Below are 16,024 nucleotides of genomic sequence, written 5' to 3' on the forward strand. Positions count from 1 at the left end.
AATGCTTCATCAATCATATGCCTTTACTCAAGATGGCCACAGCCACTAATGCTAGGGAGTGTTTTTCAAAGTACTTTCCCAGCAAAATAAAGCAAGGAGACATGAATGGAGGGGGGAGTTTGCTGTGAATATTAAAAATTATAAAAAAAAAACATTTTGGGTTTGTAGTGCTCAGATGCAGTTTAGTTCCTCTTTAAGTGTGGCTTATGCCTTTATCCAGATAAGGCAGAATACTTAAACTGCTGCATATGCTGAGATGGTACTGTAACAGGGCATCCCTGAAACAAAACTCAATGTACAATTTTTCTTAAACAGTTAATTTTTTTTTGTATACTATAATAATCATCTATGGCAACTAGCAATGAAAACATATTCTTCAAATCTGTTGACAGCTTACAATCACTAGCATATTTATAAACTGGCCTTGAATAGTCATAGAAGTTTGGGTAGTATGCTTCTAATTAAACCTATTATTACAGGATATATCTTTCCTGGAATTTAAATAAACTCACCCCCTGGCTGAAGTGTGTTATTAGATGATCATCTGCTCTTTGTCTTTTGTTATAGTAACAGCATTACAACATACATTTTCCTTAATAATGCTTACCAATTAAAAAATCAGCAATATATATATATATATATATATATATATATAAGCTTATTGCTGCTAATCATCCTAAAATCTTACCAAATTAATTTGATTAAAGCATTTAGGTAAATAGAATTGTCAGCATTTTCTTTCTCTAGTATAGTCAGGGCTGCAAAAATCAATAGGTCAGTTTCTGTGGGGGTGAAAGTGGAGCACAATATTGTGTCATCAAGGCATACACTTGAGAGCTCCAGCAGTACACCTCCTTGTGAAGACACTTGGACACTCAGGTTGAGTAGTGTTATTAAGTGTTAGGTTCTGCAAGTAAAGCAGGATGCCTTGTCGTTGGCCTTGCAGCTTCCGCATGCATTTGCAAATATGTGTTAACTAAACTCCTACTTTTAACTAATATTGTTAGACAGGTTTATTTTGGTTTGTTAGCAGACTGGTGGGTAAGTATTTCAAACTAGGGACCGGCTGTTTTTCACACACCTTCATTTATCCCATCTTGCTTTTCAATTGACTATTCACAGGGATGGAGACACTGAGCAGTGCTCGCCAGTTCTCACATAAAGTCCCAAATTGCCCATTTCTTGTATCTTACTAGGGATGGAGACGCTTGCTTTATAGGCGGGTGTCTCACTCAAAGTCCCCATTTGCCTATAACATCTTTACTAAAGGGATGGGGGTGTGTGTCTCCCAGCTGATCGCATTTAGTTTGCACCCCATGGTTTTTTATACAGCCATGCGTTTTTCATTGCCAGTCATGGATTGGAGCAGGTGGGGGAGGATTGGGCGGTCTCCAATCCCATCTGTTTCCCATCCATCTATTAGCAAGCATGTACTTCCCTTTGTGAAGACACTTGGACACTCAGGTTGAGTAGTGTTATTTAGTGTTAGGTTCTGCAAGTAACGCAGGATGCCTTGTCGTTGGCCTTGCAGTTTCCGCATGCATTTGCAAATATGTGTTAACTAAACTCCTGCTTTTAACTTATATTGTTAGACAGGTTTATTTTGGTTTGTTAGCAGACTGGTGGGTAAGTATTTCAAACTAGGGACCGGCTGTTTTTCACACACCTTCATTTATCCCATCTTGCTTTTCAATTGGCAGTACACCTCCTTTCCATTGCCTCCTCCTGCACCTTTAGTTACATAGTTAGTGAGGTTGAAAAAAGACATCAGTCCATCCAGTTCAACCTATGATGTGTGTGTGTGTTTGCTTTTAACCGTACATTGTATACCCCTGTATGTTGTGGTCTTTAAAGTGTCCATCTAATAGTTTTTTTAAACTATCAATGCTCCCTGCTGATATGACTGCTTGTGGAAGAGAATTCCACATCCTTACCGCTCTTACAGTGAAGAACCCCTTACGCACTTTAAGGTTAAACCGCCTTTCCTCTAGTTTTAGTGAGTGGCCACGTGTCTTATTGTATCTCCTTTCCCTGAATAGTTTGTTCCTTATGCTCGGGTCACCAGTACAGTATTTGTACATTGATATCATATCCCCCCTCAATCGTCTTTTCTCCAGAGAGAAAAGGTTCAGGGCTTGTAGTCTTTCCTCATAGCTGATGTCCTCCATTCCCCTAATTATTTTTGTTGCCCTTCTCTGGACTTTCTCCAGTTCCAGCACATCCTTCCTGAGGACCGGTGCCCAGAACTGGACAGCATACTCCAGATGTGGCCGGACCAGAGTCTTGTAGAGTGGGAGAATAATCTCTTTATTTCTGGAGTGAATCCCCTTTTTTATACATCCCAGTATTCTGTTGGCTTTGCTTGCGGCGGCTTGGCATTGCATGCCACTGCCAAGCTTGTTGTCTACCAGTACCCCCAAGTCCTTTTCCATCCTAGACTCACCCAGAGGTTCCCCCCCTAGTGAGTAGCTTGCTTTCTGGTTTCTGGCCCCCAAGTGCATTACTTTACATTTATCAACATTAAACCTCATCTGCCATGTAGTTGCCCACCCCGTTATTTTGTTCAGGTCTGCTTGTAAGGTTTCCACATCCTGCATAGAAGATATTGGCATGCCTAGTTTAGTATCATCTGCAAATACTGAGATTGTGCTAGATATCCCCTCCTCTAGATCATTTATGAACAAATTAAACAGGATTGGTCCCAGGACAGAACCCTGGGGGACCCCACTTTCCACACCCGCCCAATCCGAGTACTCCCCATTAATCACCACCCTCTGTACTCTCCCCTGGAGCCAGTTCTCTATCCAGTTACTCACCTTCTGATCCATACCTACCTTCCTTAGTTTGTACAGTAATCGTTTGTGGGGAACGGTGTCAAAGGCCTTTGCAAAGTCCAGATACACCACATCCACAGGCTTACCTTTATCTAGGTGGCTGCTCACTTCATCGTAGAAGGTTAATAGATTGGTTTGGCACGAACGATTTTTCATGAATCCATGCTGATTACTACTTATAATACCGTTTTCATTACTAAAGTCTTGTATGTGGTCCCTTAACATCCCCTCCAAAATTTTGCAGACTACAGATGTTAGGCTGACCGGCCTATAGTTACCCGGGATATATCTCGGCCCCTTCTTAAATATTGGTACCACGTTGGCTTTTTTCCAATCAGCTGGCACCATACCCGTCTGTAAACTATCCTTAAAGATCAAGAATAATGGTCTGGCGATCACCTGGCTGAGCTCATTAAGAACCCTCGGGTGCAAGCCATCCGGTCCCGGGGATTTATTTATGTTAAGTTTCTCTAGTTTGGCTCTAAGTCTATCTTCTGTTAGCCATGGTGGCACTTCCTGAGGTGTATTATTTAGTTCGGCCTTACAAGCTGGGTTTGTGTAGCCCCCCGATTCTTTTGTGAAGACTGAAGAGAAGAAATGATTTAACACTTCCGCCTTTTCTCTGTCCTCAGTGGCCATATTTCCTTTATCATCTTTTATGGGGCCAATGTGTTCTGGCCTCGCTTTCTTACTGTTTATATACTTAAAAAACTTCTTGGGGTTCTTTTTGCTCTCCTCCGCTATATGTCTCTCGTGTTCTATTTTAGCCGCCCTGATTTCGTCTTTACATTTCTTATTACACTCTTTGTAGTGCTTAAATGCTGCCAATGAGCCCTCAGTCTTGTATTTTTTGAAGGCCTTTTCCTTAGCACTAATATGCATTTTTATGTTGGAGTTTAGCCATCCAGGGTTTATTTTTGCTCTTTTAAATTTATTTCCCTTTGGAATGCACTGTTCAATCCCCCTGTTTAGTATACTCTTGAAACACTCCCATTTTTCCTCCGTGTTCTTTGTTCCCAGGGTTCTATCCCAATTGATATTTTCTAGCAGTGAGCGCAGTTTAGGGAAATTGGCTCTTTTGAAATTCAGTGTCCTTATATTACCCCTCTGCTTCCTATTACTGTAATTAATACTGAAACTTATTGACCTATGGTCACTGTTTCCCAAGTTGTCCCGTATTTCTATATCCGTGATCAGGTCTGTATCGTTGGTAATCAGTAGGTCAAGTACCGCATTGTTTCTTGTCGGTGCATTCACCATCTGACCCATGAAATTGTCCTGCAAAACATTTAGGAACTGCCTAGCCTTGGCTGAGTGCGCGGTTCCTTCTGCCCAGTCTATATCTGGATAATTAAAGTCCCCCATTATAATGACATTTCCCATCCTTGCTGCCAATCCTATCTGTAAAAGGAGGTCCGCCTCACCCTCCTCCCTCTGGTTGGGGGGCCTATAGCATACGCCCAATATTACCTTCCCCGCCGTGCCATCCCTTTGAAGCTCTACCCATAGGGATTCTGCCTCGTCCATAGCTCCATTATTAATATCATCCCTCATATTTACCTGTATACTGTTCTTAATATACAAACATACCCCTCCCCCTTTTTTACCCTCTCTATCTCTGCGATAAAGGGAATACCCCTGAATGGTCGCCATCCAGTCATGAGAGCTGTCAAACCAAGTCTCAGTTATCCCCACAAAATCTAAGTCCTCCTCAAACATCAGTAGCTCCAGCTCTCCCATCTTGTTGGCCAGGCTTCTGGCATTGGTATACAAACCTCTTAATTTTGATCGGTTACAAATATCCTCATTTGATGTTTTTAGGCTGCTCTCTTGAATTTTCCCCATACCCACCCTGGGTATAGGAGCTCCGAACACCCTACCGCTAATGCCCCCATTTCTGCCCTCTGAAACTTGCTTTCCACTGGCTAATTCTACATCTGTACCCTCCCCCCCATTCCCTAGTTTAAAAGCCCCTCTAACTTTTTGGCCATCCTCTCACCCAGTACGGCTGCACCCACCCCATTTAAGTGCAATCCGTCCCTACCAAAGAGCCGGTGACCGACTGAGAAGTCGGCCCAGTTCTCCAGGAACCCTTTCATTTATGGATGCCAGGAGGGATTGCTTTTTTAATATATTCACCTTCGCTTTTTTGGCAGTTATTGCATGGTGGAGTATGGATGTTACTGCATAGGGTGGATTACATCCATATTAGACCTTTTATGATCATAAAGTAGAGCTGTGGCTAAACGCTGGAAATTCAGTTAATTGCATTTCTTAATTGTTCATTAGGAGAAATCGAAGGATATTCATTGACGTAGGGTTATGTAGCTGCCTTCAGGAGACTGGACACTGGCAACCAGTTAGAGCTGTTGCAACAGCCTAGGAATAACATCTCCCTGTCCCTTGGCATCCTAAGAGAATGGATTTCTTCTGTTTCCTGAGATAAGCAAACCTATTACTTTTTGTTTTTACTAAAGATATATTTCTCTTTCGTTCACTGACGGACACAGCTCCATGTCTTCTAGACCATTGGGCTATATACTGCTCTCTCTAGGAGTAGGACTAGGTGGAAACCTTTTTGGTAACGCCCCTGAGGCAGTCCCAAAGGGTATACCATCACTTCCTGCTATAGGACTTCAGTTTTTTTCTGCCTAGTCAGGAGCAAGGACCTGGCTCTCTGCTGGGATCTGCAGTCCTGGCATTTTTTACCTTTTTAAATGGAATTTTTTACTTTTCTTTATTATTTTTGTTCGTGTATGAACTGCAATCAACTTGTTCCTGTGTGAACTACAATTAACAGCCGAACTGGGTGAAGCACTGGATATTCTAGATCCTTATGATCTTCACAGTCTTGCCTGCGAGCGCGACCCAACTGTTAGCTCCGCACGCTAGGTTGGCCGTGGCATAGCCCCACTTGACGGGGGTACTGGGTTGGTCGCATAGCCCTGGTCACGACAGCAGTACGGATCAGAGTCGCAGCTTACCTCAGGCCGCAGCACCCCCATTCCAAGATGGTGTGGTGGACTGCTGGGAGTAGAGCCCCCCTGGTGCCGTGGTGTGGGGAGTAGTGTCCCCCCTCCTTTCCTACGTAATTGCTGGGATACTGCTTTGACGAGTCTTTTCTGAAAAGACTGACGGTTGCTCCGTCGGTGGACTCTCAGGTTTCCAGGCTAAATAAGGCCACACTTTTGCTGGTCGAAGATTTACATCCTTTAAGGATCCCTTGGACAAGAGAGCTGAGGCTCTGGTCCAGTACCTTTTCACCATGGCTGGTTCAATTTTGAGACCAGTACTTGTTATCACTTTGGTATCTCAGACCTTAACGGAATGGGCTAAGATTTTATGCCAGGATCTGGAAGGGAGCAACACCCTCCTGAGCTGGCGGATCAGTTGATCCAGGGTTTACAGTACATTTGTGATGCATATTTGGATGCAGCCCCCTTGGCCAGCAGGGTATCTGTTACGGCGGTGATTCTTCGCCACATGATATGGTTGAAGTACTGGTCACCGACCAGGCTTCTAAAAAGGTGCTGACTGACCTACCCTTTGTAGGTGACCATTTGTTTGGGCCTCTTTGGAAGAGATCATTAAGGGTCCTATGGGAGGTAAGAGTACATTACTTCCGCAGGTTGCTAAGGGCAAGGAACCTCGTCGTAAACGTGGTCTTTTCTTCTCGGCTCACAAGCCGCCCTTTCGTCCATCTGGATCGCAGGAAAAGGGTTCAAGATCCACCCGTAGTTTTGCTCCAAGAGACCCTGGAGTGGTAAGTCCAAAGCGGGCACTTCTGGTTCCGCGGACAAGCCTTCACCAGCATGAAGGGGTGCCCTCACCCGTTTCAGGGGTGGGGGAATGTCTTCGCCTTTTTCAGATCTGTGGACCTTGCTCATTCCGGACAGAAGGGGTCCACGAGTTGATTCGGTTCGGTTACAAGATTGAGTTTTGGTCCTTGCCTCCAGCAAGGTTCTTTCCTTCCCATTTGCGCCTGTCTCACGAGCAGCTACAGGGCCTCTCAGGGGCAGTGCAGGACCTGTTAGCACATAGAGTTATTGTGCCGGTTCCAGAGTCGGAACGTTTTCAAGGATTTTATGCAAATCTGCTTACAGTTCCCAGGAAGGAAGGCAAAGTTTGTCCGATCTTGGATCTCAAGGCTCTGAATCACTTTGTGTTGTTTCAGAAATTTCGGATGCAGTCCATTCGCACGGTATTAGCTTTCCTTCATTAAGGTGATCTTCTGGCTTCTACCGATCTCAAGCACGCTTACCTTCATATTCCAATATATGTCGGGCATCAGTGTTGTCTGAGTTTTGCCGTCAGCGAGGAGCACTATCAATTCGGGGCGTTACCTTTTTGTCTCGCCTCAGCTTCTCGGGTGTTCACAAAGGTTTTGGCCCCAGTTCTGGTCTTGCTACGACTAAAAGGGATGGTGGTACTGGGTTACCTGGACGATCTGCTTCTCCGTGCAGAGTCTTCCTCGGTTCTAGAGGCCGACTTTGTCATTACTGTGCAAACTCTACAGGAGTTCGGATGGACACTGAATTTTCGGAAATCAACTCTGACTCCGTCCACCAAGCTGGACTACTTGGGTCTGACGCTGGACTCGTATGTCAATCATCAAGGGGGCACAAAGAGTGCCCTGGTGGCCCAGGAAGTGGCCGGTATCTTGAGGTGGGCAGAACTATATGTTCCAGCCCTCTCTGCTGTGCACATTCCGGGGTAGAGAATTGGCAAGTAGACTATCTCAGTCGGCAGGCGTTGAATCAGGGAGAATGGTCTCTTCACGCGGAAGCGTTTCATCAACTGTGCCTTCGCATGTGGACCTGCTGGCCTCCCGTCTCAACAGGAAGGTACAGAGGTTCATGTCAAGGTCTCAAGAACCTCTGGCCGATGCCGCAGACCCCTGGTGGCCCCTTGGGGTCAGTATCGTCTGATTTACACCTTTCCTCCAATACAACTTCTGTCGAGACTGCTACGCAGAATTGAGGTAGAAGGGATTCCAGTAATTCTGGGGGCACCAGACTGGCCTCGCCGGTTTTGGTGTGCAAGCCCGGTAAGGCTGGTAGCAGACGTCCCTTGGAAACTTCCTCTCAGGGACACATCTTCCATCCTGCTATACAGTTGCTGCCTTTAACGGCTTGGCTATTCCCCATTCTTTTTCTGTGTCTCCCCTGTTGGAGTTTCTACAACTAGGTGTAGACCAGCATTTGGCTCTGGGCACCATTAAGAGCCAGATTTCCGCTTTGGCTATATTTTTCCAAAGACCGTTGGCGGGGAAGTCCTTGGTTCACACTTTTGGCGGTGAGATCCCTGGTGCCTCCATCGTACCTCAATTTGGTACTGTCAGGGGTTCATACGCCTCCCTTTGAAAGTATTTGAGAACTTCCTCTGCTCACTATTACTTCCGCACGTAGGGTGTCGGAGTTGGCTGCGTTGTCCTGTCGATCGCCTTACCTGGTGTCTAATAGGGACAAAGTGGTGTTGCGACCTTGTCAGGCGTCCCTTCCTAAGGTTGTCTCGGGGTTTCATTTGAATGAAGATATTGTGTTTCTGTCCTTATGTCCAAAGCCGAAACATCCTAAGGAAATTGATTTACATTCCTTAGATGTGGTCAGGACGATTCTGGTGTACCTGGCGGTGAATGAACTGATTAAAAAATCTGATTCCTTGTTTGTTCTTACAGATGGACCTCGTAAGGGGCAGGACCGCATCTTCTGGGACCATTTCCAAGTTGGATCAGGCAGACGGTGGTGCAGGCCTATTCCATTAAGGGTCAGGTTCCTCCTTTAGCTGTTAAAGCGCATTCTACAACGGTGCTTAGTGCCTCCTGGGCCTTCCATCATCAGGCGTCAGTGATTCAGGTGTGCAAGGTGGCTATGTGGTCATCTGTACACACATTCACAAAGTTTTATAGGGTGGATGTACTTACATCTTTGGATGCGGCATTCGGCCGCAAAGTTTTGCAGGCTGCGGTTGCAGAAGCTCCCGCCTCTTGAGGGTGTGATTTATTCCTGGTGGTGAGCTCCAGTTGTTCCTGGTTGAGCTCCTGTTTTACCTAGTTGGCTATGTTTAGCCTTGTTGAGAATTATATCTCTTGCTGTGTTTTTCCCACCCCCCATATTGCACTGCTTTGGGACATCCCAATGGTCTAGAAGACATGGAGCTATGTCCGTCAGTGAATGAAAGAGAAAACTGGATTTTTGTCTTACTGTAAAACCCTTTTCTCTGAGGTTTACTGACGGACACGGCAACCGCCCCTCTGTTGGGTTGAGTTATGTGTTTTTCTGACACTGCTTGTTACAAACTGAAGTCTTATAGCAGGAAGTGATGATATACCCTCTGGGACTGCCTTAGGGGCATAACCAAAAAGGATTCCGCCTAGTCCTACTCCTAGAGAGAGCAGCATAAAGCCCAATGATCTAGAAGACATGGAGCTGTGTCCGTCAGTGAACCTCAGAGAAAAGATTTAAACGGTAAGACAAAAATCCAGTTTTTTTCTTATTTAAGCAAGATTATTCAACAGCTAAAGAGATTAAAAGTGCTCCCTATTGCAGCTTTCAAGATTGGTACCCAGATCCTATGGAGAGGAAGCTACAGGGCCAGCCTGCAGCTGCAACAATACAGGTGCTTCCATAGTAGCTTTCCTCTACTAAATATCTGGTTGTTGTGCTGCCCCACTTGCCTCAATACTTTCTGACCCACCTGCAGTAAGTACACAAAGCAGGCATAGTTAAAAGGCCTTATCTGCATGTTTTTTTTTTGTTTCTTTTTTACAGTTGAGCAACTCAAGGTGATGATGTTCTTTTAGCTGTCAGGATTGGTACAGCTCTTGCCCCCCTCTCCCCTTGGCCATTCACAAAACACATGGACACGGGTGTTTTGTCTGGTCGGGAGAGACGGATAGACAGGACACCAGTATTAGGGTTTATGAGACCTGCGACACTCATGCCCAGCCTGGAACAGAAGTACAGTGCCTTGCGAAAGTATTCGGCCCCCTTGAACATTGCAACCCTTTGCCACATTTCAGGCTTCAAACATAAAGATATAAAACTGTAATTTTTTGTGAAGAATCAACAAGTGGGACACAATCATGAAGTGGAATGAAATTTATTGGATATTTCAAACTTTTTTAACAAATAAAAAACTGAAAAATTGGGCGTGCAAAATTATTCTGCCCCCTTAAGTTAATACTTTGTAGCGCCACCTTTTGTTGCGATTACAGCTGTAAGTCGCTTGGGGTATGTCTCTATCAGTTTTGCACATCGAGAGACTGAAATTTTTGCCCATTCCTCCTTGCAAAACAGCTCGAGCTCAGTGAGGTTGGATGGAGAGCGATTGTGAACAGCAGTTTTCAGTTCTTTCCACAGATTCTCGATTGGATTCAGGTCTGGACTTTGACTTGGCCATTCTAACACCTGGATATGTTTATTTGTGAACCATTCCATTGTAGATTTTGCTTTATGTTTTGGATCATTGTCTTGTTGGAAGACAAATCTCCGCCCCAGTCTCAGGTCTTTTGCAGACTCCATCAGGTTTTCTTCCAGAATGGTCCTGTATTTGGCTCCATCCATCTTCCCATCAATTTTAACCATCTTCCCTGTCCCTGCTGAAGAAAAGCAGGCCCAAACCATGATGCTGCCACCACCATGTTTGACAGTGGGGATGGTGTGTTCAGGGTGATGAGCTGTGTTGCTTTTACGACAAACATAACATTTTGCATTGTTGCCAAAAGGTTTGATTTTGGTTTCATCTGACCAGAGCACCTTCTTCCACATGTTTGGTGTGTCTCCCAGGTGGCTTGTGGCAAACTTTAAACGACACTTTTTATGGATATCTTTAAGAAATGGCTTTCTTCTTGCCACTCTTCCATAAAGGCCAGATTTGTGCAGTATACGACTGATTGTTGTCCTATGGACAGAGTCTCCCACCTCAGCTGTAGATCTCTGCAGTTCATCCAGAGTGATCATGGGCCTCTTGGCTGCATCTCTGATCAGTCTTCTCCTTGTATGAGCTGAAAGTTTAAAGGGACGGCCAGGTCTTCGTAGATTTGCAGTGGTCTGATACTCCTTTCATTTCAATATTATCGCCTGCACAGTGCTCCTTGGGATGTTTAAAGCTTGGGAAATCTTTTTGTATCCAAATCTGGCTTTAAACTTCTCCACAACAGTATCTCGGACCTGCCTGGTGTGTTCCTTGTTCTTCATGATGCTCTCTGCTCTTTAAACGGACCTCTGAGACTATCACAGTGCAGGTCCATTTATACGGAAGCTTTATTACACACAGGTGGATTCTATTTATCATCATTAGTCATTTAGGTCAACATTGGATCATTCAGAGATCCTCACTGAACTTCTGGAGAGAGTTTGCTGCACTGAAAGTAAAGGGGCTGAATATTTTTGCACGCCCAATTTTTCAGTTTTTTATTTAACAAAGTTTGAAATATCCAATAAATTTCGTTCCACTTCATGATTGTGTCCCACTTGCTGTTGATCCTTCACAAAAAAATTACAGTTTTATATCTATATGTTTGAAGCCTGAAATGTGGCAAAAGGACGCAAAGTTCAAGGGGGGCGAATACTTTTGCAAGGCACTGTACATCAGGAGCTGTACTAATCCCAAAAGTTCTGAAGAGATCCTGGATATTAGCTGCTGTAAGTACAGAATCGAAGGAAGCAAATTAAGCTCTCATGTTTTGGTGTCACTCCAGAGTGCATGGTATGTCAGCAATGGGGAAAAGATCCACTTGACAGGATAGCTCCTCATGAACAACTGTCACCTTAATAGGTATCCACATGAGAAGATTTCCCCTCACCTCCTGTTTCTTGTTTCCACTCAAAATGTTGGATCTTCCCTCCCTTTCTGTACTGGAGACAATGGACACCATAACCAGTAGTGAGGGCATCTCCCCAGCGGAAACATACACTAATAAAACTAAGCTTTTAACCTTTCCATACTCCACCAAAACTAAAAAAAAAACAAAAAACTTTTAGCTTCATGTACACTTTAAGAAAAAAGTATCTATGAGTAGGGTTTTGCTTTGCCACTTGGTATAAAACATTTAAACCAGCAGATCTGTCAACAAGGTCATTAAGTTCATTATTTGAGGGTTCTTCAAGACGTTTCTGCACTTTTTTCAACTCTATTAAATATAAAAGGTGTGGAAACTTTTTGAAGACCCCTTGTGTGTGTTTGTATGTGTGTATATATATACATATACATATACATATATATATATATATATATATATATATATATATATATATATATATATATATATATATATATATATATATACACACACACACATACATATCTAAATATATTGCAATGATACCTTTTCTGGATGTCAGCTGCTCTGGCAAAAGTCGTTGTCCTGTTCTCCCATCAAGAAATGAGTCAACAAACTGGCAATGGTCCTCACCATATCCAGACTGATCTCCTATGTTATAAAAGGTACCTAGGGATAGAAGTCATGTTAATATTACCATGTTCCTGCAGCTACATGAATTCATAAAACGTTTATGCCATCCACTATTAAAATGTAAACTACAGCATACAGAAATGCTTTGATGATTATGTTAACTTTTTGTTCATGCTTGGTAAGTCTCTTAAAAGCAAATCACCACTAAACAGCCACTATCAGGAGTTCAGGGGGTGATACTGCCACCTCCTGAATGCCTATGTTTTGTTTTTTTTTGCCCTGAATGGCAGTTTTCAATGGGACTAGGCATGCAAAAATGGAACAGCCGGACACTCCTCTAGAAGCGCTGATACTTTATTGGAAAGGCAAATATACAAGCTAAAAACATCACAGCACAAAGCACTGATGGGTAGGAAGGTAGATGATTTTCACACACCATGGCGCTTATTCACAAAGGATCCTCATCATGGTGCTTATTGAATAAGCGCCGTGGTGCGCGAAAAGCATCCTACCTGTAATTGCTCTTGTGCTGTGATGTTTTTAGCTTGTATTTTTGTATTTGACATTCCAATAAAGTATTAGCGCTTGCAGTGGTGTATGCAGCCATTCCATGTTTGTGTACCTGTATCTTGGAGGCGAGTTGGATGGGCACCTTCATCTGTGGATCGCAAATGGGCTGAGTGTCCTTACCTGAAGCAGTGTCCTTTTTCTTGTAGATTGTTTCAATGGGACTAACGTGCAGCAATCATGAGGCAAGAATTTGAATGGGTGGTGCCACCTTTTAACTGAACTATCCGCATTAAGTTTGCTTCAGCCATAATGCAAAGCGCGCAGCACAGACATGTTTACAGCCCCCTTTCGATTGTATGCTAGCCTGAGTAGTAGGGGCTTGGAACATAGTGTTTCTCTTTCATTCATTGACAGACACAGCTCCTGATCTTCATAACCATTGGGTTATACTGCCCCCTACAGGAGTAGGACACTAGGCAGAAAAAAAGAATCTGGCTATGCCTATGGGAAGTATACTCCCTCTCTCTGCTATAGGTTTTTTTTCTGCCTAGTCAGGAGTAAGGACCTAGTTCCTTGCTGGGATCTCTGGTCCTGGCAATTTTTTTCTTTTTAGATAGAACTTTTTTTCTCCTGGATTTTTCCTGTGAGATCTACAATCAACTATCGGAGTGGGCGACGGGCTGGATAATCTAGATACAGTGGTCACCTCAGTCTGGCCAGCGATCGCGTGCAGACCTCAGATCCGCGCTAGGTCGACCGCGACATAGCCCCACTGGATGGGGGCTGGCCTGCGACCCAAGTCGTAGCGTTCTGCCTGGCCGACAGCCCCCATTTCAATGGTGAGGGATTCTGTCTGGAGCGGTGCCCACCCGCTTCCTGGTATGGTGAGTAGCTTTCCCCCTCTTTCCATGTAGGGTTTTGGGGTGGACATGGGCCCCTCCATAGGCTGGTTGGACCCCTGGGTTCCTCTCCTTCCCATCAGGCACCCCCTTTCATCTGTCCCCCATCCTACCCCCCTCCACTTATGCTGGGGCTGTTTGGGTGGTCTGATCCACCTCCTGGGGTGGGGGCAGGGCACTATACTGGTGATGGAGGCTGGGGGGGTGCGCCGCCGGTGACCGTACGATCTGCTGCGCAGTGGGGGGTCTTACCTGGTGGAGGCTCCTACCAGGGCCCCCGTCCTGCCTGAGTCTGTCCTGGAGGCCTAGGGATCCCTCCTGGGTCCTGGGAAGCCTCATGGTGCCGCCATTTTATTATAGCCTGTGTGTTTCTATGCACAGCAGCCATGTTTGTGTAGTCCAGTGGCCATTTTGCGGTGGTTTACCATTGAAAATAGCGGGGGGGCCATGACAGTGGACCCCTGTGGGTGGCAATTTCAGCAGTGGGAGCCCCTCCTCATCCCCTGGTGCTGACTCCTAGATCCTTTTACTTCCTAATCGCCGCACGTGCAATGCAGATTATCCTGATGGCGACAAGTGCCTGTTTTTGTTGGGTGGTAAGTCTGGTGGGGTTCTCTGCTGAGGATCGCCGCGGACGTTGGTCACCCTGCTGGGTCTGCAACTACGCTCCTGGAATCCTCTGATAGGATAATTCCTCCACATCTGCAACCGCGCACGAAAAGGCACTGATGGAAGCACTGATTGTATCTGCGCGTGAGACCTTAAAGATGGAGGACGCAGCTGCGACAGAGGCGCAGGTTCCCTTTGGCACTCACAAGCCATCCAGAGCGGGTAAGGTGTTTCCTTTCCCTGCCTATTTTGACAAAATTGTCGCTAAATAGTTGGGATGACCAAAGTGTCCCCTTGGGGTTCTTCAGCGATTTCCTAGGTGATACCCCAATAAGGAGTCCCTTCTTAAGAAGTGGACTGTTCCCTCCAGTTTCCAGGTTGAACAAGGCAACCATGATTTCGGTTGAAGAGTCCCCGGCCTTTAAGGATTCGGCTGACAGGAATGCGGAGGCTGTGGCCCGCAATATGTACACTCTGGCTGGTTCGGCACTGAGGCCGGTATACCATTGCCCTGGTGTCGCAAACTCTGACCGAGTGGGCTAAGCTTTTGCGCTGTGACCTGGAGGGAGAATAGACCCCCCCCGCCTTAGCTGAGCTAGTGGACCAGCTGGTACAGGGGCTGCAGTTTATCTGTGATGCCTCTTTGGATGCGGCTCCCCTAGTGGCTCCGCTCTCTGTTTCGTCAGTGGTCCTTCGGCATGTCTTGGCTCAAATGCTGGTCTGCGGACCAGACTTCTAAAAAGGCCTTGACTGATCTACCCTTTTTAAGGAGATCGTCTGTTTGAAGCAACCCCGAATGACATCATTAAAGGTCTCACAGGGAGGAAGAGTACCTTTCTTCCGCAGGCTACTAAGAGCAAGGAACCTCGTCATAGACGCGGGCCCTCCTTCTCGGCTCATAGGAAGTTTTTTCGTCCCTTGGGGTTGACTGACAAGGGCTCAAAGCCTTTCAAGGCCTAATCTGGAGGATCCAAACAAACCTGGTCTGGCAAGTCGAGAGCAGGCTTCTCCAGACCTGTGGAAAATGCTCCTTCAGCATTAAGGTGCTCCCTCACCCAAATCTGGGGTGGGGGACATCTTTGCTGGTTTCCGGACACGTGGACTTCCCTGGTACAAGACAAGTGGGTCCACAAAGTCATTCAGTCCGGCTACAAGATTGAGTTTTGCTCTTGTCCCCCAGCAAGGTTCTTTCCTTCCAACTTTTGCCTGTCCCCAGACGGCTTACAGGGTCTGTTTGGGGCGGTACAAGACCTGTTACTTCAAGGGGTGATTGTCCCGATTCCGACTTCGGAATGTTTTCAGGGTTTTTACTCAAACCTGTTTATAGTTCCCGGGAAGGAAGGCAAGGTCTGTCCAGTCCTGGACCTCAAAGCCCTGAACTGCTTTGTATGAGTGCAAAAGTTCGGAATGGAGTCCCTTTGCACGGTGGGGGCATCCCTGCGTCAGGGGGATTTTCTTGCCTCTATCGACATTAAGGATGCTTACCTTCACATTCCGATATGTGCTGGTCACCAGCATTTCCTCCGCTTTGCCGTGGGAGAGGAGCATTATCCGTTTGTGGCATTACCCTTTGGTTCTGCCACTGCTCCTCGGGTCTTCACAGAAGTGTTAGCACTGGTGCTAGCTTTGTTATGCCAGCGGGGGATCGCGGTACTGTGCTACCTGGACAACCTTCTTCTGAGAGCGGAGTCTCCTACTGCTCTGATGGAAAACCTGGAGATCCCCATACGAACTCTGCGGGAGTTCAGCTGGATTCA

The 16,024-nt window shown here is 45.7% G+C and overlaps 1 protein-coding gene across 1 annotated transcript in view; it reads right to left on the reverse strand.

The window, feature by feature from the left end:
- ABI3BP (ABI family member 3 binding protein) overlaps positions 1–16,024 on the reverse strand; it is a 520,855-nt gene that overhangs the window by 27,991 nt on the left and 476,840 nt on the right. The window contains exon 48 of the mRNA XM_082245218.1: positions 12,163–12,285. Coding sequence (XP_082101344.1) covers positions 12,163–12,285 — 123 coding nt within the window. The remainder of the gene's footprint in view (positions 1–12,162; positions 12,286–16,024) is intronic.

Source organism: Pelophylax lessonae, assembly GCF_965119305.1.
Source record: "Pelophylax lessonae genome assembly, chromosome: 2".
Taxonomy (NCBI): domain Eukaryota; kingdom Metazoa; phylum Chordata; class Amphibia; order Anura; family Ranidae; genus Pelophylax; species Pelophylax lessonae.